The sequence below is a fragment of the Phaenicophaeus curvirostris genome, chromosome 6, assembly GCF_032191515.1.
Source record: "Phaenicophaeus curvirostris isolate KB17595 chromosome 6, BPBGC_Pcur_1.0, whole genome shotgun sequence".
NCBI lineage: Eukaryota > Metazoa > Chordata > Aves > Cuculiformes > Cuculidae > Phaenicophaeus > Phaenicophaeus curvirostris.
In genome coordinates, this window is record NC_091397.1 from 46,250,195 (window position 1) to 46,277,161 (window position 26,967).

The 26,967-nt window shown below is 39.5% G+C and overlaps 1 protein-coding gene across 5 annotated transcripts in view; it reads left to right on the forward strand.

Annotated features, from left to right (window-relative positions):
• The window catches only part of RBMS3 (RNA binding motif single stranded interacting protein 3), a 614,750-nt gene that overhangs the window by 248,625 nt on the left and 339,158 nt on the right, over positions 1–26,967 (forward strand). For 3 of the 5 annotated variants that reach the window (XM_069860070.1, XM_069860067.1, XM_069860069.1), the window contains one exon: positions 14,086–14,255. In XM_069860070.1, coding sequence (XP_069716171.1) covers positions 14,086–14,255 — 170 coding nt within the window. The remainder of the gene's footprint in view (positions 1–14,085; positions 14,256–26,967) is intronic. The other 2 variants (XM_069860068.1, XM_069860072.1) reach the window with 1 other exon arrangement.

The window sequence follows — 26,967 nt, forward strand, 5'->3', positions numbered from 1 at the left end:
GAGTGAGGTCTTGAGTGTGGGGAGCCAGGGATGGGGGGAGGGAGAGCTCAATCTGTGTGGCTGCAGGAAGCTATGGGCAGGGTCCCTGACAGGGATGCCACATTCCTGTGGCATCTATTTCCTCCTCTGCAGCAGAGTTTTGTCTGCTGAGAGTGGTATGACAAGAGAATTTTAATGATAAATATATCTCAGTGAAATATATAATAGCCTGATAATAAGTTATTTCCTTCATGGAAAGACTTTTTGCTCTGCAAGAACTGCATTAGTCCAGGGTTCAAGAAAGGAAATATAGCGGCAAGCCATTGCAAACAAAATATTAGGCACATGAGGGATAATGCAGTTATTTAACACCAGAAAAGTTAAAAGAGTATCTATGCATATTTTTTTTTTATTCTAGAATTCCCTGTTTCTCTTTTCTCTTTAGCAATCCCTAAGAAGAAGAATTTTTAATACAGACATTTGTTTTTCAGAGTGTTAAAAACATCTAGGACTTTTAATAATCTGATCCTTTATTTTGGCACGTGCGTCACCATCTCAATCATGTTTTTATTTACGTGCAAAAAGATATGATAGCAACCCCCCTAACTGAGTGGCTGCCACCGCCTCATGTCTTTGAGGATTATCCGTGTAAGACATGGGTATAGTATGAAAGAATCACATAAAATCTTCTAGAGGACGGGAAGACGGTGAAAAATAACCACTGCAAAGTTTTCCTGGTAAAACAAGAAGCAGCACCAATTACTGGTGGCAGATTTAAAATAAACAGATTTTTAATTTTTTTCTTTACTATAAAATTAAATTCTAAAACTGATTGCCACAAAGAGCTTTTTAGGGGACTGAAGTAGAAATTAGTCAGATCATGGAAGATGCAGGACCTTAGGTATATGTTAGGTTGATGGTCCATGTTCAGCCTCTGGTTGAGAAGTCCCAGACTGAAAGGTATACTGGGAATAATTACTCTCTGCTTGCATTTCTTATGCTGTTTCTCAAACCACCTGTTATTAGTAACTCCCTAATGTAAAGCTTTCTCCTAGGTGGGCTTTTTGTTTTCCCAAATGTGGTATTTCTTACAGAACATAACCATCAGCTTCTGTTATCAGACTCTGTTGATTACATTAAAGGAAGTCAGTTATACAGTCTAGGAATCAGAAGTTAGGAAATGTTCGACTTCTTCATGAGCCTATGCAGTCTGAATTTGGATCCTGTGTCTCGTTTTGGATCTTGTGTGAGTAGTCATTACCATGTGATCATTTAAATACTGTGTTAGATATGATCTGCTTTCCACAAGACCCCAGCATTTGCAGAGGTATTTAGTGATAGTTTTGTTCCTTGTGCTGTAGGTAGGATTCAGTCCTGCAACCCTCCTCAGACACACCTTGGAGACTTGCAGTATTTGTGCTGATGTCTTTCAGTGTGCTGTTGCAGTTTTAAAATTACCAGAGGTATTTTTCACATTTTCTTGGGCCAGATTCCCTCGAATTGAGGCTTGTGTTGTAGTTACCACTTTAGTTCTCTTGTGTGTGACATTTTATGCCTGAGATTGAGCTGATACTCTGAGTAACTGATCTGAGTACGCTACCAATTGGGACCTATGCCTTGATATTACTGGGGAAGTCAGATCGCCTTCCCTATTTTAAGAAGGTAAAAAATCTATTTGCTATGACTAGGAGTGTGTTTAGTTTAAAATCTTAGCAAGGTTGAACTTTGTTTATCTGATGGTAGCTGGCAAGGGCATTCATTGTGTAACTTCTGGTCTTAGAGGTTTGTATAGGTTTGCCAGTTCATTTCATTTCAAATGACTGAGTACCAGACTGCTTTTAAAATGGTACCACTTTCTCTTAGACAGTGTTTCCTAAGACTATATTGTAGATCTTCAAAAAAGCTGAGAAGAGGATTTCCAACGTTTCTAATTCCTTTAACCCAAGGATATTGCATTAATGTAAATACTACTGCTGCTGAAATCTGTGTAGGACGTTGTTGTTTAATAATGACTTTAGCAAATGAACTAAACTTGAGGTCAAAGCATAGCAAAGGCATAAAGTTCAGATGTCTCAGTTTTAGTAAATCCTTTGTGTGCAGCTGCATTTGATTACAGGATATATCTGCACCTGCAGAAATCACTTAGTAGACATGTTCTGTAAGTAAACATGGAGGGGTTTTAACATGCATAATGCGTGAGGTGGAGGAGTTTTATGTTGGGTAATTCTTTCTTATAGCATTGGATGTACTAATACCGATATTTTGAGATGGCCCTTTTGTCCAGTCAGTCAACCGCTCCCCCTAGCTTGGTGTTGCCTACAATCTCCACGAGGGTGCACTTCCTCGCATTATCCAGCTTGTTGGTGTGATGGTACCTACCACGTGGCTGGCCATAGTATCAACGTTATGGTTGTGCCTGGCTGCTGGTTAGGGTTTGAACCATTGACAAGTCCCCTTCAAGCCCAACCTTCCAGACAGGTATTTATCTTCCTTGTCATCTCATCGCTCCAGCTCATGCCTTTCTCAATTCGACGGCAAAGATGCTAAGGAGGACCATATTGCAAACCTTGCTAAAGCCAAGGAAAGGGGCATCCACTCCTTTCCCACAATCTGTGGAGCCAATCGTCTCAACACAGAAAGCAAGTAAGTTGGCCAAGTGCTATTTGCCCTTGCTCATCCGTGCTGGCTGCTCTCAGTCACCCCGTCCCTCCTGATTAGACTCAGCTTCCATGAGGCTTCGTTCTTTAGTTTTGCCAGGCTGTGATCAGCCTGCAGTTCTCGAGATCCCTGTCCTTTGAAGTGTAACATTTTGCCTTTTTTGCAGTCATCAGGAATATCCTGATACTTCCACTTGCTACAGACTTTCAAAGTGAGAGGGAGCAGCCTCATGGTGATGTTGGCTGTCTCCCTGGCAGTCATTGTTGAGTAAACTGTAAATGGTTTCGTAGAGTCGTTTCTATCTTAATGGTCTTCTGGGGCAGCACCTCTTACCCCAGGCCATATGGCTAGATGGAGAGACTTTGCCAGGCCTGGCAGCAGACTTTGCCAGTGGAACCTGAGGCAAAGAAAGCACCGAGTGTTTGTTTCTCTTCCATGTCCTTTGTCACTCCTCCCCTGTCCTATTCAGTAGTGGGCAGGTGTTCTCCTTAGTCTTCCTTTTGCTTCCAATGTGCCCACAGACATTGCCTTGTTATTCCCAAGCAATTTCTGCTCCAGCTGTTAACACTGCATGTTACTGTTACAATCTGATTATGGTTTTGTTAGAAGTGATTGTAGATGTCACTCTTCCGGTTTATGATGTAAATTATTTATTATTTTAGATTTGAATTCCCTTTTTTGGCTCAACATTTCATGCACATGAGTCTGAAACAGTGATATTAAGTGGTGTTAAGACTTTTAGAATATTTATATGTATGTGATTTGAAATATAAACCTTATCGTTGCATGCTGGTATTCTTCAGGCTTCTGTTCTAAAGCTTGGTACAACATAAAAAATTTAGACTTAAAAAATGAATTGTGTGAATGAAGACAACAAAAGATCAAGAAGCCAGAAACCTAACAGGTGAGATTGGAGGCAATGTTGCAGTGCAGAAGAAAATTTAAGGTCTTTTTTATCAAGGAAAATGTAATTTGGGTGAAAAACATGGTAAATACAGGTGAATGTGTCAGAACATAATTTTTTTTTAAAAAAAACCTCAACTTTTTAGTTTATTTCAGGAACTTATAATGTACATATATGACATATATATCCAGTAACTCTGAATTTCTGTTACTTGCAACAGGAGTACCTCATTATCCCAGTTAGTGTTCCATTTTATTTTACATAGATGCGTAATGGAGCAGCTGAGTCCCCACATTGCAGTGCTCTTCACCTCTGAGTACACAAGTTCCAGTTCTATGTACTGGTGTGCACACTATGGAAAAAGTGAATGGCACTAAGCCCAAAATGGCTTGGATGAAACGTCTTCAGCTGAATCTGTGTATGTTAGTAAGGTACATGGCTCATCATCCCACAGTGTTTAGCAGAAAATAATGATGATTTTAGGGAACTGTGGAAAGATATGTGTTATGGTGAAATTAAATTTCTGCACTGGTTATGAGTTGTTCTAAGCATACGAGCAAGAAGAGGGTCGGTTACTTTTACCAAACTGAAAGTTAGTTTTGTATGGATATTTTAATTGAGTCAGCATTTCTAAGTGCATGAGTGAAATGACATTTGAAACTTTGGACAAGCACAGAAGCACAATATGATATTGAAAAAATGAGAAGAGACTGAAAACCTATACGACAGTAAATTTAGACTGGTTTTTTTTTCTGCTTTAAGGAGTGCTAAAACACCAGAGATGGTGGAAACACTGAATAAGTGGGAATTAGAAGGGAAAGGGCTTGCTAGATTGCAGTGTAAGAAATGATCGATCTTTCACATGCATAACCAGCAGGGCAGTGTTATGCATAGTCAGATTCACTCATTTTGAAGCCAAGAGGACTTCCTGAAGGTACTTCTACTTTTTGAAAGAGTTCATTATTTTATTTACATTCTAGTGAAAGCGGTGTCAAAATCTCACTAACTGCTAAGATACACTTGTCATCTTACCATGGCTTTAGGTGTTATAAGATATAAATGAAGATTTTCATCATTCAATAGTCCTTTGGGCATTACCAGAACCTCTTGTCAGGACAACAAAGTGTGAGGTAGGCAGTAACCGCTGTGGTATCTAGTTATGCAGATAGTTACACCTGAGGGTGAGCTGATTGGTTTGGACCTTTTGCCTCAGTCTGCAAAGTTTTTTTTTGAAAATATTTCGTAGATTCAAAAAGACAACACAACAGTGTTGCGTTTTTTACACATTTGTAGCATGCTTGAGAAAATTCATCCTCAAAACCAGTATAATTTATAGAAAGCTGAATTTTAAGGAAAAAGGTAGAAATAACTATAGATAGATTGATAGATTGTAATTCTGAAAATTAAAAAAAAGATAGAATAAAGAGGTTTGGAGGTTTGCTATTTTTTCGTTACTTATTTAGTTTCCTTACTAAATTTTGCCTCAGGTGGATTTGATTGATGTCTGGAAGAAAACTTAAACGTAAATTATAGTAGATGCTTGTTAAATCAAAGAAAATTAAATTGCATTTCCCACACTACCTGCCATGTCTGACACATGAAATCTAGAGGAAATGAAGATTTTATAAGACTCCAGACAAAGTGACTTTTGACAAAATGGAAAGTCCAGCCTTTTTAGGTGATGTGTAGTTTAAATGTGATGTGCCAGCACCCTGTCACCCTGAGCCTTAGAAGTGTCCAGTGTAGAGAAATCTACCACTTACCTGAGGAGATTATTCCAATGCTTAACTGTTCTCACAATGAAAAATTTTCTTCTGGAATCCATTTGGGATTTCCCCAAGACTAACTTATGCCTGCTACCCCAGGTCTTTTCTCCTCTCGAGGCTGAACAAATCTGTGTTTAGGATGTTAGTAATGTGACGTTCAAAGGTGCCTTTGTCCTAATGAATTTCTGCAACTCATCTCATTACCAAGTTCCTTCTAAGGCCTGAAGACCTAGTCTTTCACTTTGGTCTTTACGTGGACCCAAACTAGTTTATTAGCTCATGTATAATGATGACTTCATTATAAAACTCACTCTTTCATGTAGGTGACTTGTTTAAAAGATGTGCAGAAGTACTTGGAATGGGACTGAGAGGTTTCAAACGTGGAATTTCAGACACAACTGCCTCCTGCGGCACGCTGCCTGTGGTGAGCCCCACATGTGGCCACGCCAGCTTCTGTGCCTCCATCAGCCCTTTGTGGTACAGGATTCAGGGCTGTCACAAGCATAAAGGTGCCCAGCACCGCCTTGGCCAACGACCCCCACAGACTGACACCTAAATCCTAACCAGTACCATCAGATCCTTGTCCCTGCTCTATCAGCTTACTAGAGGGCTTTCTAGCTGTCCTTCAAATAACATTACAAACATCAGTCTTGTGAGGTTGGTTCCTTCCCAGGCGAGGAATTAGGTATCAACCATAGTAACTTGTATGGGTGACTTTTTTTAAAAGCTATTTGCTATCATAAACGTGTTAGAGGAGTTTTCACTGGAAGCAAAAATGTGGTGAGGTCTGTGATGGTTTATATTTTGTGGGCATTCTCTGGTGAGCCTGAATTCTCTGGCTTGGAAGCAGGGCATTACTGTAGCCCAAGGGGCCCTGAAGAAAATATGAACTCTGGCTATTGTGGAATGCTCCAGATTCTGCCTAGATGGTGTCACGCTGTTATCTTTGGGACAGACCTTTCCTAAACTGTGTGCGCTGCGGATTCCTTTAGCCACAGGAGGGGAGGCACAGCTCATCTTTATATAGTGCTGGGTGGAGGAGTAGAGGTTCCCTGTATCTACAAAAGATTGTTGTGGTAACGTGTGGAGATGATGTGGACGATGCCAGGGGAGCTCTGCCACCCCTGGTTTCTCCATCCCACCAATGTTCATGTAAACAGTGGCAGATTTCCCACTTCTTCAATTCCATGAGAGAGACAAATTGTGGAAACTTGAGTTGGTTTTTTGAAAAACCTTTTTGGTTGAGCTTCCATTCTGCAAAATGAAAACACATCTGCTTCTGATCTCTGCTCACCAAATTCTCAAGTGGAGAGGAAGGAGATGATATCGATGGTTTGCTTTTGTGCTTTAAGTTCAGTTTTATGTTATGACCTTTTACTTATACTGAGGTTCTCACACCAGTGTTGATGCTGTGGTATGTGTACGCTGTGTGCAGAAAAGCAGTGCAATGAAGCACGTGCCTCCTACAGCTCATTTCCAAGATGCTTTTAGTCTGCTGCGTGTAAACAAATACCCAGAGAGTAAATTTAGTTTCGCAGAACGAAAAAAGTGTTTGTTTTTGCAAACATTTGAAAGTTAAGTATCAGCCTTTTGATCAGCATTTTTTTCCTTAACCTTCAGATGGACTGACAACTCATCATTGCAGCCCAAAAATTGCCTGCATAGAAATGTCAACACAAATAATAATTTCTGCTTAAATTTGTTATTTTTCTCCCCCTTTTTTACCACAAAATTGTTGTATTACAGGCAGTAATTGCTTTCATATTTTGATCTGTGCTCTAAAATATTCTTATTAGGGGAATTGCAATGTTTTATTGTCCAGTTTGCCCAGATTTAGTATTTTAAGATCTAGATTCTGTTCACATTTAGTCTCAGTACATCAATAAAATATGAATGGATTGGATAATGAAGCAATAACACTAATTTATGTCAAAGAATATAGGTTATTGTTTACGAGTTTGCCAAGTGCCAAAATACTTTATCTACAGAAAGAATTCTTCTTCTCTCTTGCTGAGAAATAAATAATGCCACAGGAATGGTCTGTCATAGGAGCCTTCTGCCATGAAATAAATGGGAGGAGACGAGGCTATGAAGGTTATTTTCCACTCTGGGAAATATTTATTTGGTGACACAGCTCTCATTCCTAGTCTTTGTTTTTTTAGTGCTAAGGACTAAATTGCACCCTCCTGTCTAGATGCAAGAAGCCCTAAATTCAGGGAAGCTGCCGTAGTTTAGTCCAGAGTGACAAACAGTCCATGGATAAACAGAAAATCACTTACAAAGGATGAGTAGTTTTATCTTGGTTTAGCAACGTGTAGGGAGGAGAGGGCAAAGGGCTGAATTTGAGGTCTTGACAGCTCATGTTTGTTTAGTGACCAAAACCCAGTATGGACAGTGATGGCCTGGGCACTCTCAGTCTGGAAACAATACTCTTAATCTCTGTGCTGTTCCCTTGTCTTGGGCTGGTTTTTGCTGGGGCCTGTTCATCCTCAGTCAAGGTGGCCATCAATGTCTCCTCATGATATATGCCCTTTATAATTTAAACTTTATTGTATTGCAGATAAGCCTCTTGCCACCTGACCAATTTGCTCTTGGAGTTTCCCATTGGCAATGGTGGGAAATGGAGTGATGTATGGATTGATGTATTTCAGCATATCTTAATGGAAACAGAAGATACTGTGATGAGTGGGAAAATTCTCAGGCTTATAGCGTGTGTCACCCTGTCTAATGACTGCTGAACTTTCAATGCTCTTAGATAGCTAGGAAGAATGAATTGCTGATGCTTTCTGTTTGGTTGCTTGTTTGATTTTCATGCAGACAGCTGGATAAAAGGAGACCTACTTTGGATGTACTGTCTGATAAAGGACTTACTCCTCTTCCTGTGGATGTTTTACTTCCAATGCGTTGTCTACCTGTAAGTGCTTATAAAGTGCTAAAAGCTGGACAGTCTTGATTTGGAAAAGAAGTATTTTAGAAGCGAGAAAATCAAGCCAAATTGTTCCTGCACGTATGGTTTATGGATCTCTAGTGCTTTGTGCTGTGTTCAAGGGAATTGTAAGCATTGGATGTATTTAGCCTCCTGGTTTCAACTGCTTTGTGTGTGAAAAAAAAATCTCAAAGTATCTTACTGACCCATCAAATCTCAAATTTAATCTGACTATTGAATGACTGGTGTGCCTATTGGAAGACAAGTTTGGGGTTTTTTTTAATTATTATTTCACAATTGTCATTTTTCACAAGTGATTTTGGGTGGCCAAAGATGTCGTTTAGACTAGAGTAGAAAAAAGTTCAATGTACACAAGAAGCATAACTAAGATAGTACTGAATAATTCAAAGGTTTTTTTAAAATAAATTGGTAAACAGAGACATAAGGAATCTAAATTACTTGCTTGGGGTAACGCAGTGATGCAGTAGCAATAAAGACAGCATAACCCAGAAGCTCCGACTTGCTGATCGTCTTGTAGCCAGCAAATCACTTTTAAAGGTTTTGGAAGTGATTCAGAGAAGTCAAAGTTCTCTTGAGGTGTATGTTCCGGTTTTCTCAGTTGACGGGATTGTGATGGAACAGACTTTGAAGTTTGTCTGTCTTCTTCTGAGTTTACTTACATTGTCATATGCTGTTCTTTTATAAATGGAAAACATTGCTAAGCATTGGGTTATTGGTTCTACAGAAACAGTCCAGAAACCTCTGTCACTGTCTAGAGTGGTTAGAAAATGCATGCATTAATGCATGTGTTTATTTTCTGTTAGGAGTCTCAAGAAAGATCTGCCTATGTAGGTTAGCATCCAAGAGAAGCTTTGTCTCCCCTAACTGCAGCCTTTCTAAAATACACAAAGTTTGTGTGTTTGGTTCAATATTCATAGTTTATTCACTTTTCTATTCCATGTGGCTATGGATGAGGAATACAGCTTACCTTTTAGTGCTGCTCCTCACAGAGGAAGCCCTCTGAAGGCAGAACAGTTGCTGTAGCTTTTATCTAGCTCTTTTTATTATGTTTCCCCTACCTCTCTGCTTATTCTTGCAACTGTGGTGACTTTCTTTTGCTCAGTATTGAGATCTGCTGTTTAGTCAATTCCCCAAACCCATAAATAAGCCAGTAAGATGGTGGCATCCTGTCATCATTACTGTCCTTGGCCTGTAAGAAACCTCCAGCTCCAAAAATTACTCCATTGTACTGTAGGGTGTAAAGAGAAAAGTATTTTACTAGTGTGAGCTGTAAACTGACATTTGGACGTTTTATTTGTATTTACTTCACTTTATTTTATCTTCTCAATCATGAGATGAGGGAATTGTGTAGCAATTCGGCTCTAAGGGAGATGAATCTATCAGCTGGAAAATGTTCCGTTCAGAGTGAAATAGATAGTGTATGTTCACAATTGCTTAAATAATGCATATTTTAATGCAGGAATGCATCATTCCCCCCCCCCCCCAAAATATGCAATATAATAGGAAGGCGATGTATCGGTGTTAATGGGGAATCTTTCCAAGGCCTTACTTTCAAGTGTATAAAAGAGTACAAATCTGGGATAGCCAAAGGTGAATACAAACAAATTGGCTAGTCCATTAGCATAGCTGTCCAGCTGTATCCTGGGTTCTGAGGCCACTCCAAAACCACAAGCCCGACCGCCTCAGGAGCCTGCCAAGGAGCCAGCTGCTGCTAATAAAGCAGACTCTACAACTTGGCATCTGGGGCCTGTGATTCTCATCCAAAAGGAATTTTATGTTCAAAAATATTTGAAATTTGTCTTTTTAAATAGTGTTTTGCTTTGAAAGAAAAATGCCTTAGTCTAAACTTGCAACAAGTGAAAAACTACAAAGAGTGCTGTGGTTGCTATGGGAAGATAAATGCTGTTCTTGCATAAGGAGGTTGGATGTTGGAGGGAGTGTTGTTCATTTAGTAATGAAGAGTCTTCTGGTTCAGCATTTCAGGGTTATTGAGTAAGAGAGACCAAGGTATCTCATTATTCATGCTAAGCTGTGGGCACTAGCATGGGACACTTTGTTTCAGAGAGCTTGACAGTAGGATTTAAGTGCAAGGGTGCATTCCTGAGACTGGATCAGAATTAAGGACGATAATTTCTTACTTCTAAATTATGAAAAAGGAGAAATTTTATTCATTTTTCAAAGATGAAAACAAATCCTATTAGCCAGCCACGCTAAATTAATAAGCTGCTTGGAATGATCTGCGAATCAGTTCATTCCCCCAACACTCCCCACTGAATAATGAAGCATGAGAATTGAAAAATGACTCGGTTGCATTGGTTATTTGAAAAATTAACAGCAAAGCTAGCTCTGAATTCCAGCTCCCGTTTGAAGTAAAACATGTAGATTTTTCTTAATACTTCTATTCTAGCACTGCAGGTCCTGTGCTTGGCTGTGTTGGCAAAACATCTTTCCCAGATTTCTACAGCTGGTGTCAGGGTGTCTTGAGCCAGCCTAGAAAACAGTGCTTCTCATGGCAGAGAAGTCAAGTGCTTTGCCCCCAGCCACAAAGAGGACTGATGTTAGAAAAAGGCCCAAAGTTCCTGTCACTGGGTGTGCACATGGCTCCCCAGGCAATGTTCCGCCTTCAGCGTTGTCTGGGGTCCTGTAACAAGTGTTCCATATCTGGGATCATCATCAGGTTGCCATTCTTTTTGGTCACTGAAGTTATTACGTGGAGATTAACGAACCAGACCCTTTGCTCATTTGGAGGCAAAACGCATACTTCTGCCATCAGTCATACACTCATCAGCTTAGGGAACAAGAATTCAGAGCTTTCTTCTGACCTGAAGCTTTTAGTCTGGCAGCCCTCCAGAAGATGTCATCAGCCCTACTACAGGCAATTTTGTAATCTTTCCGCAGAAAGTATTTTGGGGTATTGGGTATGCATGGAAATTACTGTGGACTGCAGTGGCTGAGATTTATGAGCGAAGAGGGTCTGGAGTATGATGGTACTTGCTGCCCTGAGAAGATCAGTATCCTTCGAAGTAAAGATGCCTCTCTGGCCATCCTTAAAGCATCTCTGCAAATGCTGCTGTGAACCCGGACGTTGACGTGTGCTTGTTGTCTGAGCAGCTCTTGCTTGAGAGACCACTTCTTCCATGACCTAATTCTCTGGGTATACAGAGGATTTTTTTTTCTTTTTTTCCAGAAGTGGCCCTAAAATCAGTGTAAATATAATTCATGTTCACCTCTAGGTCCCCTTTCAGCTGGCTGAGTGGGATAAAATGTCTTAAGCTTAAATTAGAATTAGGCCCCCAGTGCTTTCCTCTGTGTGAGGATAAAGATCTTATAATAGAATGAAAATTGCTCTTTGTATTTCAGAGGTATATTTCCACTTGTTTTTTCCCTTGCTTCTTAGGTTGGTGTGAGAATAGGCCATTTACTCATTATCCCCTGCTAAGACATATATAATAATAACAATTAATAATTAAAGTACATAGCACTTTATTGGTTTACAGAAAACCCTGTCCTTGGTTTACTTAATTTACATGTATTCAGTGTGTATGATAAACTTGAAAGAGTGGAGTAAAGCAGTAAGAATGTTATCTTGACCTTTTTTTAATGTGTATTTTTTAAAATTTTACATTACCAAGTCTAAAAATGTGCGAGATTACCATGGGATGTTTCCCAAGCTTTTGATATATTAAAGCCAAACATATGCTATGCACAGTCACATCTACCTCTTTCGTGGCTCTGGAGTGGCCAGAGATATTTAAGCCAGGTTGTAAGATGCATTTGTCTGTGTGTTTGTTGGAGGTTACTGTTGCCTGCAGGTTTACCCAGCCCTACTGTCTGTGGCTGGAGCTGATTTCCAGGGTGTAGCCATCACACCGGGGCTCAGCTGAGGCAGTTTCTTGTGCTGATACTTGGGGCTGCTGCTTCTGCTCTCTGTTTCTGGGAATGACATTGAAGCTTGGGTGGGTGGGGATTACCCAGTGATAAAATGTGTGTGCAGGGAAATATGATCTGTATGCATTAAGTGCTTTTGATTGCCAGCAAAAGTATCTATGCGGATAGTCGAGGAAAGAAGCTCATTGCCCTTTCTCCTTTACTGTAGATGAGAGTGAATGTCATTACTTGCTAGCATGGTGATCAAACTGTCTGATAAACTGTTTTTTCCTTTTAATGAGTCCTACTTGAGTCAACCAGGCTATACTGCAGAGGATTTGTGATGTCCTCACACTTGGTGGTATATTTCTCCTTTCTTGGTTTAAAATGGTAGGAACAGGGAAGAAGGAAGGGTAAGGTAGCAGGAAAGGCATTGTTGCAAACACGGTGTTTTCTGTATTTCATTGAAATACAGGCTTCACCTGTCACTGAAGATCTGCCTATGTTCTTCAACTTTTTTTTACTTCTTCTAAGTAAAGAGACTTGTCTGAAAGAGTTTAGAGCTACTAATTTAAAAATATCCATCTACCAAGGCTCTGATTCAGTGTGTGCATAATTATAAGCACTAAAGTAGAGTCACTGAAATGAAAGGGGCAGTTGATTAGTATGATCAGAATTACTCAGACTTAAATATTTTCTCTGTTCAAGGCCTAGATGCAGAATGAGCATATTAGAAGTCACTAAAGTATTATTGTTACTATAATAAAAATTGCATGTGTTTTGCTTTCATTAGTCCATTAGCACATTATGATTAACTTAGAGTTGGACTAGCATTTACCTGCAGTTGTAACCATGCATCCTGCTAGCGCAATATGCTGATTGGCTTGTGAAAATGGGATTTTGCTCCCTGCCCTCAGCAGGCAGTTAAGAGTCCTGGAGTTTTGACTTGCAGTTCCTCCAGCTGTCCAGTTGGAGCTTTGGCCTGTGGCATCCCAAGGTCTTCCAGCTTCTCTCCTGGGTCTCACCTTTCCCGCATAGGTCATGGCGGTGAGGGATGTGGCTTTCCTCCTTGCAGCCACTCCTCTGTTCACCTGACAAGCACTCTGTGCTGTGAGTAAATATGCTGATTGTCAGTGAGCCGGAGATGGTTGCAGCAGCTTAAATTGCCTGATATTCCCTGAGACTGGAAGTGCCTAGGTAATGTTTATAGCATGTGTGTGTCTTCTTTCATAGCGTGTATTTACCAAGGAGTTAAGGAATGTGTTATTTTCCATTTGAGAATACCTCCCTTTTTAAGTGATATTTCTCTGTTGCTGTGTGAGGTTTGTGGTTGTTTAAAAGTGGGTAAGGTTTTGAGAGCAAGCAGTCCTAGCCTGGTCATATTTTCCAGAGCCTGTTTCTCTGTTGTGAGAGATGTCCATAATGACAGTGTCTTTTCAGGCTGCTTTGTTTTGGTTTTTTTTCCCCTCTCAGGCTAGCTAGATCTCTGCCACCTTACTGTGTATGTACTGAGTGATCCACATGTTTAAAACAGACTTACTAGGCTTCTGGCATCAGCTTCCATGCCTTTGGCTAGATGCTCTTATTTTTGTCTTAGAGTATACTTAAAGAAAGAAGTTAAACACAATCTGCTTTAATACCAGTTACTCTCAAGTATCTGTCATTTCAGAGCTTTATTTTGTGATCCACGTAAAATAGGCTCATTGTTAGCTACTTTAATTCCAGATTAAAAAAGTAAACTAAAATTATGCATTTCATAGCCATAGCTAAACCCCAAATCCAGGCCCCATTTTGCATTTTAAAGGTGTTGCTGGCTGGGGTGGGCACAAGCGCAGCTGCAGATGGGCAGGAAGGGCAAGACAAGAATACCGCTCAATGCGTAGATCTAGAGTTACCTGAGTAAAGCAGTGTCTACCATGCTTTTGTTGTCCAGTAACAACCTTTTTCTTTTGTTTTGTTTCCAGCAGTCCTATGCACCAGCTCCCCACCCCATGGCTCCTCCCAGCCCCAGCACAAACAGCAGCAACAACAGCAGCAACAACAGCAGCGGAGAGCAATTGAGTAAAACTAACCTGTACATTCGAGGCCTTCCACCCGGCACCACTGACCAGGACCTTATCAAGCTGTGCCAGCCGTAAGTGCCCTTTTAGTACTTGGTGGCTTTGAGCAGGAAAATGTCAAAGCTGGCCTTTCAGTTTACACTCACGTATGTCCACAATAAGACATCAGAAACCTCCTGCACTCAAAGGTTAACAGTTATTCCTTTAATATGAACAGCTAATTAATGCCTATTTAAAAAAAACCTTCTGGTAATGAGTTTTAGGGGATAGAGAGGTGAGGGCCTTCTCGTTGACTTATCTTTATTTGAATATGATTTCTTTTTTTATATTAAAAAGAGAAGTTGCACAGCAAGAAAACTTCCCTAATGGTAGATTTTATAGTTACAGTGATCTGTGAACAATAACGTGGTGCACAACAAAATGAGTGTTCCCACCTCTATCATTTATCGCATCCTTTGATTGCCATGTCACACGCTGCTGGGCTTAAAGATTGAGAAGTATGAAACCCACTGAAGGTGGCCTCATAGAAAATATCTAATTAACTGCATTTCAACTAAAAAACGATGATATAGGAAGTAGCACCTTCTGCCTCTGTGTTTATTTTAGGTGTCATGATTGCAGACTATACTGACATCAGGTTTGTTGTGTTTTCTACCTGTTAAAACTGGAGAGGCAGCAGGAAGAGAAGCTCTTTGCTCCTCATGTGTCAACAGAACTGTCTCCTAAAATGTTGCACCATTACCTTTACTTGCTTGACCAAATGTAGTGGGTAAATGAGTAGGAATGAGAACGTAATTGGATTTCCAAATTTTGATCATTGTTGATGATACGTAGGAGGGGAATAATACAGTTTGAGATTCCAACATGAGATTTCCTGGGTGGAATTTAGGATAACACATTTTTTGGTGTTGAGGTGAGAACATAGAGAGATTTGTAAAATAAAAATCCACCCTTGTTATGATGCAGAACTCGGTGCTTTTGCAATAGAATAGTCGGTTCCAGAAGACAATAACACCTCTGATATTTTTTCGTTACAAATCATCCTTTCAAGCAGGGATCAATAAGTGAAGTTTGGTGAAGTGAGGAACAGTCTGGGGCTTAGCTGCTGGCTTGAATCCAAATGGCTGTTGTTTTGAAGCTTGCAATAGGAGTAGCAATTTAATGGGATGGTACAATTTTACATCTTTCTACTGTTCCAAATTTTCACCAAAAATGCTGAAAGAATTCCCTAAGTATGCTTGATGAGGAAGCGGCTAACAGTCTTACTGAAGTCATATCTGAACTTCAGCAAAATTGTAAGAGCTTGAAACTCTTCCCTCTGATTTTCTCCTACTAAAGCTTTAACAGGTAGTACTGGCTCACTGTTCACAGGAATATATCGTGTTGGTGATTTTTCATATTTCATGCAAGCTGAATTGTGAGTGTACCTGTCTGACATTTCTACAAACTACATTCATTGACACTACCTGCTTGTGACAGTCACAGATAATCCCAGTTCAAGGGCCAGATCCTCAGTAGGTATAAACTGACTGAAGTCTGCTGGTGTTCAGAAAGCTATTTTGCCAAACATCATCTTGCAGTCTGACCCTTTCCAAGTTCAGACAAATGCTTTCAGCCGATCGGGAATGAACTAACTATTCCTAGAGGAGCCTCACGGCGTTGGCGTGTAGTGCTGCAGTCATGGTGTGAGGCTGTGATATAAGCAGCGCTACTTGAATCATGAAGTTCAGTAAGCATATTCCTGTCCCTTGTCTGCATAGGGGAAGTGCACATCAAATATCTTCCTTTTGGCACTGTGGCAACATTTTTAATGTGCTCCACCAAACTTAATCTGGTCTATGATTAGAAGGCTTTGTCTTGTTATCGGGGAGTTCCTGTGTGAACAGATGCTCTTTAAGAAAAATGCTGACATTATTTTTTGTGATTTTCTATCCTTTGACTGAATGGAAGTGAGGAGAAACCAGAAAGTAGTTCTGTATTTTTTTCAGAATATTAAAAGTATTTCTCAAAGCGAAAGGGAAAGACTGTATACAGAAAGTTAAGCATCTGAAAACAGAAGAATTTGTCATGGCAGCATGTAGATTTTTGAAGTAATGTATTTCAAGACACTTTCTGTAACTTGGCAGGTAGTTACATAGTAGAGGTGGATAAAGGTCTAATTCTTCCTCCTCCGCTGGTATGTATAACAGCAGTCTGCTGCTATATGAGCAATACATGATATTTGTCTCTTTAGAAATGGTTGTCTTCTGTAGAGCTCTGTCTGAGCTTGTGTGGCTGGCATCTCACCATGTGTCAAAGACTTCATGTGAACACGTGTTCACAAAACAGCAGAAGGTTATGGCTCTTAGGCTTCCTGCATAGAAGTATTAGCAGTTTGCTTCAAGGTGTGAGGTGAAAACAAGAATTCTAATCCATAAAACATATTATTTTGCAGTACAAGATTTCTGGAGACATGCACTTAGGGGAGATATTCACCAAAGCTAGCTTGTGCTCAGGACACTGGTTCACCTAGGCTAGCTGCCAGTGCCTAAAATGAGCCTTTCTACACCCATTTCCGCTGCTTTAACATGTGACAAGGCTGCCAGCAGTACAACTGTCACTTGTGCTATCTGACATTTGGCCGGTCTGAGGAATAGTGTTCTAAACCCACACTATTTCTCTGTCAGAAGTACAGGGAGTGTTAGTAATGCTTATACTTATGTACATTTATCATAGCCCATCCCATTTCCAGGTTTATTCCAGCAAGGAGGCTACTCACAAGTGACGTGTAACGTCTTTTGTGTAATTACATTTTTCCAGGTGGGTTATGGAAAAGAAAGCCTTTAATCAAAATTGAAAAAGTACAGGGCTGCTTTGGTGAATCCTGCCTGCTTTTCTGTATTTCTGCTGTGTGCTTTTTGGTGGTGTGTATCACTCACTAAACAGAAAACAGCAGACTGGAGAACCATTGATGGTTAAAGTACAGAGTCCGTTACACGTGATGTCAGGCGTTTCTGACAAATGTTCTGACACTATCAAACATTTTATCAATTTAAGAGTAACCTTGTCACAGTAATCTGTCAAACTGTTCATATAACTAAAGGAAAACAAGTCATCATAGGCTGTACAGTAGCTGAGCAAATAAAAAACAAATTGCTACTGGAAGATTTTCTTTTTGTGTGGTTCTGATCCTCAGTATGTGGTTTCACATGTCCAGCAAAGTTGCATCAAATTCCCTTTTGCAGCAGGGAGCTGTTAGTTTTCACTGTATCTTATGGGACTTTGTGTGACGACTCAGTCAAAGGTTACAACAAAAAAAAGGTGAATAGTAATGTTTAGCAAGCAAGAATCAAATTGTTCTTTTACATATGTATCTTCTTCTGGGTTTTCATAAGCACTGAGTAAAAGAACTTCCCAAAATGGATCTTGGTCTCTCCTAATCTTTCTCGAGGGTTTTTAAAATAGAAGCTTGATGCCTATCTATGATCTTATTGTTAATCAGAACTTATAAGTCTAAAAATTTTGATTTTTTAAATATTTCATTAAATTGATAGTAAATATCACATCCTTAGCATTTATTTCACTGAGGCAGAGTTTCTGCTGCTGCAGTGGTACACACCATTATATATGTATCTTCCTAGTCAAAATATGCTGTTAATTGAAAGGAAAGATAATCAACCTTAAGATGTAAAATTACAGATTATAGACAGAAAAATGTGGATGGTGTGTCACTTCACTAGCAAAATACAAATTATTCTTTTTAATAGTCATGATATGTCTAATTTTCATGCATGATGTTATATTTCATCCAGAAGAATTACAAAATCTCTTAAAAACACACACAGATGGCTTAGTCCCCTGTTGGTATACTGGACACATCTCATTCTTACTAACTACTACCCGGTGGAGATAGATTGAAGGAACTCTCAGGCACAAATTAAACATTTGAGCTTTATTACTTTAAACATTTTTCATTTCAAAACCTAACAGTTTTTCTCTCAAGATTTTTCTGTCTCTTTTTACATGTCTGTGCTTCCCATCCCAAGTATTTTGAAAAGAGAAATTGGCTTAAAAAACCCTAATATTTGACTTACAAAAAAACCCCCACCAAACCAACCCACCTTGTATTTAGCACAATTAAGGCATTGGCATATGTTCAAAACATAATCCCTGTCCATCTTGTTTCAGTCATGAATTTTTCATGCTTAGTCTATTGTCTGAAAGAAAGCAACTTCAAGCTTCAGTGTCTGATAGTTAAAACTAACTTAAGGTTTTGTCCTGACTCCTGACTCCTTTGTCCTCTCCCCTTGTGTCTCTAATGTACCTTCAGAAATCTGTTTCCATCTGCTTGGTTCTTATTGGGATTCATTATCTCATCACCTGTCAAGTTTTGACTTTTTGTGGTCCATGGTAAAATTAAAGGACTTAATTAAGGCAATGACAGTAAAAATATCTAAACTTAAAGAGCTGCAAGTCTGTATGCTGCTCAGGCTGACTCTAGAGGAAAAAGAGATGGAATCTTCCAGGTTTTCTGGATACAAGAAATCTCTGCTGAATTGTGATTGTTATGAGTGCTGGTTTCTCTATATAGCTTCTAGATCCATGTTTTGTGCAGATTACTGAAGGTTTTAGGTTTGGTTTAGATTTGTGGAGGTTACTTGTTGTTTTGATTTTGGTTTTGTTTTGTCTTTTTCTGAAGGTACCCTGATTGTCTCCTTGACAAGTCATCAAGTGTGAGATTTTAGACCTCATTCCATTCTGAATGTCTTTGGTTTTGTCCTATGGAACATCTGAATAAATATTTAAGCTGCTGCTGTTTGGGTTCTGCTAAAGGGCTGGCCTCAAGGAGAATGTAACTGAGATTATTGATTGAAAATACATACATTGCTGTACTTAAATCCTAGGCTGTTTTTTTAAAATGGACTGTGAGCATTCGTTTTGCCCCCACAGAAACCTGCTGAATTCATTGAGGTTTCAGAGGGGATCAAGGTGCCTTTCAGGACAGGGTCTCTTTTTAATAGCTGCAACAAGTAGAACATTTTCAGTTAGACCGAGCTTTATAGTGAGTTCATGATGGCTATTTTTACTGTGTGTTAAGGCAGCAGGTGCCTGACATTCTTGGCTATTTTTATTTTCTTTTTCTTTCGTGAAAATAACAACAAGTTCATACTACACGAGAACTGACAAAATGAAGATGTGGGGAAAGTAAGTTCCCTTCCTCCCCTGTTTTTCTGCATTGAAATGTTAATTAAAAATATTTACTGTGATCTATAAATAAAATGAAGATTAACCAAAATAAAATCCCTATAGTGAGCTGGAAACCAAAAAGACCAAAAGAATCCTTGGAGTAAATCCTTTGTTCTGTAGTGAAATCAGACCAACTTTGTACCCACTGTAAACAACTGGTGTTCTTCTCCTGGCCCTGGTGAAGACCAAATCCTAACTATCTGAGACTTGCATAGCAATGGACTCTTAGGTTATGTCTGCTCCTGTATTTTTAAGAAGTAATCTTCTGATGTGTAATTTACTGCATTCTGTAACCTCATGTATGTTAAAGTAAGGTACACTGTGACTTCAATATTAATTCAAACAAAACCACATAATCTACGTCTCTCCTGTGATTAATATCAGCTGACGCTTGTTCTGTGATATAGCAGAGACTGAAAGGGCATGAAGGTGAGAGCACTCATTCAGTGGGATTAGCTCATATAGGAACCATGTGGCATCATATAGAGTAGTTCCTGCTTAAATCTTTGTGGATGTTTTGGTTCGGTGTATCCTGGTAATGTGAGAACTGTGAATGACTCTGAAATCTGCTAAAGAGATCAGTCTTCATGGGAACCAAAGAAATGCCCATGCTTGAAAGGAAAGAAAAAACCTCAAAGAACAGCAAGACTTTTTTTTGTTATTCCAAGTCAAGTTAGGAAAGCAAAGTCCCAAGAAAGGTGTACTGTTGGGCCAAGCACAGCAGAAGTGTCCTGTTGGACTAAATATGCTGTATCAAAGCAATGAGGGAACTGCAAGAGTTTGTTCCTCTCATGTGTGTGTGTGTGTGTGTGTGTGTGTGTGTGTTCAGAGCAGAGAAAAACACACTGATCAGTTAGCGTGGAGAAATCCGTGTTCTTCTCAAGTTCTTTATATCACAGACTTTTAGGAGAAGTTTATTAAGAGAGGTGGGAAGGGAAAGTAAATTAATTTCAAGTTAATACTTTAAAGTCAAAATGCCTTTGATCAGGAACCACATGGTGAACATTAAGAATGCGTAAATTAAACATAAAAGCAGAGGAACCTAATGCTATAGACATGATTTGTTAATTCTTGCATTGAAGACATCTTCATAGTGATGGTGCTTATTGATGCTGTTAGAAACATTGTGGGGTTGCTGTATGGGTCCAAAATGGTACAGGGCACTGCACTGGTATTTTATCTGAGCAACATCTTGATTTCTGAAATCAGTTGATTTGCAGTTTTGCACTCAATTATATAAATACGATATCTTTGTAGTGTGTAAGTGTAGGCATGGATGTGCACAGTTTTTTTCTCTCCTTTACTTGATATCATTAAAAAGATTATTTGTATATTCATTTTCAGTTAAAATAATCTTCTAATGTCTTCCATTGTTAAAAACAAACATTAAAGTTACCCCAGCAGGCATTGAACTGATCCTCTTCTTACCTAGCCTCTTTCATCAGCGAAAAACAAAACTCTAGGTCAGCAAATGCCCACAGCACTACAGAGAGCTCCATCTGGGATGTGAACGTTCTCATTGTCAAGAAGAAGGGCAGAAAATAATCTGCATAAAGTAATAAATGAGCACCTGCACTCTTCCCTGTTTTGAATGTGCCCGTCTTTTCACTGAGGTGTGACAGTGTGTCAGTGAGAGTTTCTCATCTCCTTTCAAGTTGGATGAACCTGATTTAATGGAAGATAGGGGAGGAGACAGCATTCTTAGACACTGGTGCTCAAAACATTTCTTCTGATGAATTTTAATTCAAGTTCATGGGAAAAAACACCCACAACAAAATGGAGAGCTTGTAACAGAAATATTGAGTCTTCTGTGTAGTGGTGTGAAGGGCACGACTGTAACAGCCACTTGTTTTGCTTACAGTGCAGAAGGGATGTTGAGATAGAAAAAGGGCAAATACTTAATGAGCTGTTTCTGACCTGTTCTGAGATGTGTATGTCCAGTCTTTCCTTGTTCTCTTACTTTCTCTACTTCTCCAGCATATTTTGTGTGCAGCCAGTCAACCATGGCATCATCATCCATCCATCATCCCCTTATTGATATTAGCATTTAAGAGTCTGTAAATGTGCGTGACGAAAACCTTTTCAAAGGACAGATAGGCTCTACATAGTGCATATCTGTCAGATGAACGCCTGGTTTTGTAATGTGAGTGTTGCTCTGTGGAAAGGCCTTCATGACTATGAGGCTCTTGAGAGTCAGAATTTTCCAGCCCCTGGAGGTGTTCTGTAAAATTCTGATGCTTGGTTTCTATTTTCTGAGGAGGTGGATTGACGTACAGGTGGTTTGACAAGGGTTCCTTCGCTGGCTGTCCTTTGAAGAGTCATTGTGGCTTTTAGGTTTTGGGTTTTTTTAATGGGGATAGAGGTAATGGAAGTTCTGGTTATGTTTGGTTCTTCTGCTCTGAAGCTTATCCACGTCTTTTAGATTTTTCTGCATCGTTGATATTATTTTTCCTAAATTCTGTGGCATAAAATTCAGTGGATCTTCCTGATCTGTTGTACTTTGAAAATTGATGGCAGCAGTGGGATAGCAGAATTGGTGGCTGTTACATGCCCAGAAAGCGGAGAAGAAAGTAGGAAGTTCTTTGACTGGGCTGTGGAATTCCTTTGGAATCGCCAACTTGGGAGGGAATGGAGAGACACTGTTAGTGTTGTCGTTTGTGGAGCAGAAGTGTTTCCATAACCTTTCTTTAGAAGGTATGATACAGATAATGTTCTGATCTGTTTGAGAAATGTATTGTCCTAAAGCTTTGAAGGCAACAATACCAGCCATGCCTAATACGCTGCCCTCCACCCTCCTGGAACAGGAATAACCTGCACACTGCTTCCAGCTAATGGCAAGAACCTTAAAGCATGCCTGTAACTTCTATATAAGGGAAAGTGGCAGGCCAACTTTGATGGCAAAGCTATTGAATATTATCAGCACAAAAACAAAAATGTCATTGTGTTCAGCTGCTAGACTTTCCCTTACCGTTCCAAACAAGCATCAACAAGAGCTCTGTGCTATGCAGCATGCAATGTCCTTCATTCCAAGTATTTGGTAACTTCCCAGAATTATTTGTTTGACAAGCGTTGTAGCTAGATTTGTGTTAAAAGCTGAAAAGCCTTTAGGTTTTTTTAAAGGTGTTTGCTAGAGAAGGAATTTCTTAGAATTTTTTCAACTACATCAGAGTTCTTACATCTGACTCATTATAAAAGAGAGAGGAAAGATGGAATGTTTTCAGCATAATTTTTAATAGATGTTGATCTGACAGAGATCTGAGAAGGTTTTATCTTTCTTTTTTATTTATTTTATATTTTTATTTTATTTATTTTATCTTGCTTTGGGCACCTACCTTCTGTGCATCTTGAGCTCTAGGGAGAGTAGAGACCTGGATTTTGGTTCTCTTGTACTGAGCTGCAGCTCTAGGGGCAACCCCAAATGAAATAATGAAGGTAAGAGCATTGTGGAAATATCGGTCCTATTCTGAAATAAACTCTGCCAACAGGCACTCAGACTCATATAAGCTTCATGGAAGCACAGCAGTGTGTTCAAATAGCAGTTATTGCAGGATTGTAGCCATGTTATTGTTTCAGTGTAATACAGGTAATAAGTGCAGCATTTATGGCTATTACTGCCTGGTGATCACATAAAAAAACTGAAAACAGACATGCCTGCCTTACTTCAGCTTCCCTGTTCAGCATTTCCATATACTCCTGGGGTTATAATCCAATTATGAAACTTCAATTATTTTCTGTAATTCAGTGATTCAAGAACATTAACTTTTTTAGCTTCTATATAGTAGGGAACTAGTAATTAAAAGGGATGAAATAATTCACAGATTCATGGAATTTAAGATCCAGAAGAGACTAAGGGATGGTCTACCGTTAATTTCTGGTTGATTTACATCCTTAAATTTTCCTTATTTGCTCCTGGACTGAATATAGGAATTTATTTCGCTGTGAAGTATATCTTCCAGAAAAGCACGCTCTCAAGATATGAAAGCAATAGCAAATCTACCACTGTTGCAAACAGTTTGTTCCTGGTAAGTGTATTCCCTGGCCAGAATTTCTGACTCGCTTCCAAATCAACTTTCTGGTGTTGGTTTTTACCTGTTGGTTCTTGGTGTAATCTGATTAAGGACGTCTCAGATTCTCTCCCTCCAGCCTCCTCCCAGAGGTGCTTACACATTACAATCAAGTCAATTTTCAGACTTTTTTCTTTAGTAAGAAAAATAGGTGGAACTGTTTAAGTCCACTTATAAGACAGTTTTCTCCAGCCTTTGGATAATTTCATCAAGGACTGCAAGGGTAATTTGAATTTTTAAAAAATGGTTATTTCAGGTTAGAAATAATTTCCTTTTCATGTTTATGAAGATTTATTGTTATGTATAATTTAGTAGCTGTATCTGCTTGTATATGGCCTTCAATGGATAAAATGTATTGCTGGAACATCTGTGTTACTGAGCAGGAGAGATGACGCTTGAAAGTTGTGGTGGTTCCCTAGCAGGAGTTGAAGGAGGTGCAATATGTGCTCCGTGGAGATCACGGTACACTGAGCAGAGGCTCATCTGAGCTTTTGGTTACCTTTAGTTGTAAATCAGCTGTCTGTCCATCTTTGGCTTTGAGTAACAAAAAATGGTGCTGCAGCACCATTGTAGCTTTATTAGAAAAAGTAAAGGACTTTGGATCTAAGCCATACCTCACTGAGGTAATTAATTTTGTAGAACTTAATTTCTCTACTCATCTTTCATGTTTCTTGTACCCTCTGCTTCATTTAAATCAACACCAAATTTAAGATTGTCAATTAAATTCAGTATGACTATGAAGTTTTTTAATTACTCTGCAATAATTTAGCACAAATATTTCAGTATAATGTTTATTAAGTGCCTTATGGACTGCATAACAATTGAATTCCTAAACATGCAACCAGTTCAAGGAGCTGAAGGATTCCTATATCGCGGTCTCTTGACTCTCACAATAAAATGAACTTGTAGCAGTTATATCTAAATGGAAAGGAAAGCTGATGGCTGCAGTAGAACAAAATAGAATATGACCAAATCATTGGTAGGGTTTGAATAGAAGGGTTTAAAAATAAAAATCATGCTATGATTTTGCTCATTGCGTAACATAAGAATTGGACTAAAGACATGATTGATTGCAGGTCTCACAGACATGGGAGACAGGTTACGATTATACAACTATTACATATTATCAGCATTTTTAGGACTTCTAGTTGCTTTATCTCTATTTTCAGTGAATGGTAAGAAAAAAATGGCTTTGTAATATGGATTTGCAATCGTTAGTTCTTGTTAGGTTCCTGCATTTGTTTGGTGGATCCTCCTATACTTAGATATGAAGAAACAATAATTTCTCTTAATCACAAGACTACATTGCTTGTCCATGCCATGCAGTTCTCATGGTGTGTTGGGCACATGGTGCTGCTGTTAGGCAAGCCCTAGCGGCTGAATCTCCCGCTGGTGCTGAGTGGGTAGCTCTAGTCATCAGCATATGAGGTGTTTCGTGGTGAGGAAGAGGTGGGTCAGAGTGGCAAGAAGTACTAGAATACATTGCAACTCCTTGGGTGATCATGTCTATCAGTACAGTTTAGTGTGTACTGAGGCAAGTCTGGAACAGACTTAAATTCCCTGTCCTCCCTTATTCTGTTTTCCTTTGCCCCCTAACCTGTGTTTTCTCCTGTAATGCAATCCTCCTAGAAAGAGGGATATTTCTGTACAGTATCATTCACTTCATAGGTGCTGGTTAGCAGTACAAGGTTATTGATGAGAAAGCTTGTGTTAAATCTCCCTTCAGAGGCTGCCCTAGAATTGTTACAACTCATGTACGCGTGGCATTTTAATCTCGCTGCAAAGACTTCTAAAAGGGATTTTTAAAGGACTGTGCCACTAGTTAGTAGCTGTCACCAATGTGTGAGGCACGCTCTCAGCGGAGACTTTAGCAGCCTCTGCTGCACCTGGAGTCAAAATGTCGCCAAGTAAATACATCTCTATCTTTTCAGACTGCCAAGTCACGGCAGCACCACACAGGACTCAGGATGTTGAGCTTGTGAGAGGGATCTCAGCACTATAAGCAGATTCCTGGGGCTGGGCACTTTTTTTTTCAGCCAGGGAACCTGCTGCAGCAGGTCTAGTGGGAGCATCGAGGTGAGTTCAACATGCTGGGGGCTCGTGGGATTCAGGCTGTGTGCCAGCAGTAAAGTGCTCTTTGCCTCCTAACGAGGTAGCCCTCCAGTCCTGCTATCAGGAGGTCTGCAGCTGGTCTGCTTAATGGTGTTTAGTAACAGTATGTGCAGTAAAGCATGCTCTCCTATTACACAGAAATCCACTAATGCTGGCATCAAGAGCAGCGGGTAATTCAATCATACCCACAAAAATGATATTAACATAACATTAAAGAGCCGTGTAGACTAGCAAAAGACAGGAAATTATGGAGTTCAGACTTGAAACTTTATCCTTAACTCACCCATATTGCGCCAAGGCATTTGGAAATTTCCACAGCGCGTGTGATTTTATGGAACCTACAGTGGGGTGGATTGTCCTGTTTGTCTGCGGAGGATTTCCTCGGCTAACATCGGCCAGCGTTAGCGAGAATTGTGTAAAGAAATCCTGGCACAATTTATAGAGTGTAGCTGGACAATGTGAACTTTAAATATGAATTTCTTGGCTTGGGCGGTTTACCTACCCCAGTATTTCTCAAGTGCTGCTTCAGGTGTTAGCTGTGTTGACTTTTTCGACACCAAGTTCAGTAGCTAAGCCCCTCTCCCAATTTCAGAACTAATTTTTAAAGTTGTTTATTTAGGGTTTTCTTTCAGTTCAAGAGTCACTAAAAAAGGTTGTGTTTTGTTTTAGATTTACCTTTTGATTTTTAAAACACTGCTTCTGTTTATTTGAGATAAATTCACTGGAACTAAGCTAAGTTATACTAAAAAAATAAGCTGTATACACATCTTTGCATATTATTTGTGTTTTTCCTCATTTTTGGTCCTGCTGAAACTAGTAATGCAACTCAGTAAGTAAGATGAATTTCATTACATAAAAATCCTTGGTTGGAAATGGAATAAAAGATGTAGACTAACCTATCCTCTTCCTTGTGGCTTCCAGTCCTCCATTGTAGCTCCCTGTACCAGCAGAGACAAGGGAAATTTCTTGCAGGGACCCCATGGGTCAAGGAGGAGGAGGAGAGTCAATTTACAGTCTATTCATGAGGTTTTTATAGATAAGGCTTAAGCTGTTTGTAAGTAAAACTGTTTTATTTTACCCACTGGCATCAGAGCCACCAAGACCTAAGGGGAGAATTGTCTGTCACTCCAAGGATGGGACTTAACTGCAATCAGATGTGAGATTGCAGATCTCCTGGAGATGTTGAAACCAGCAGGTACACTGCTTGTAAAGTAGCTAAAACAGCAAAAAATGCAGCACACTGCATTTCTCATATCTTCAGGCAGGTTTTGCGGGCTGTGCTGAAATGCATTCTCCCTTTGGATAGCCTGACACTGATGCCCAAGTAAAATGAACATGTGTTCCATTCACACTTTATGTAGCTCATTCCCACACGGCTCTGGGA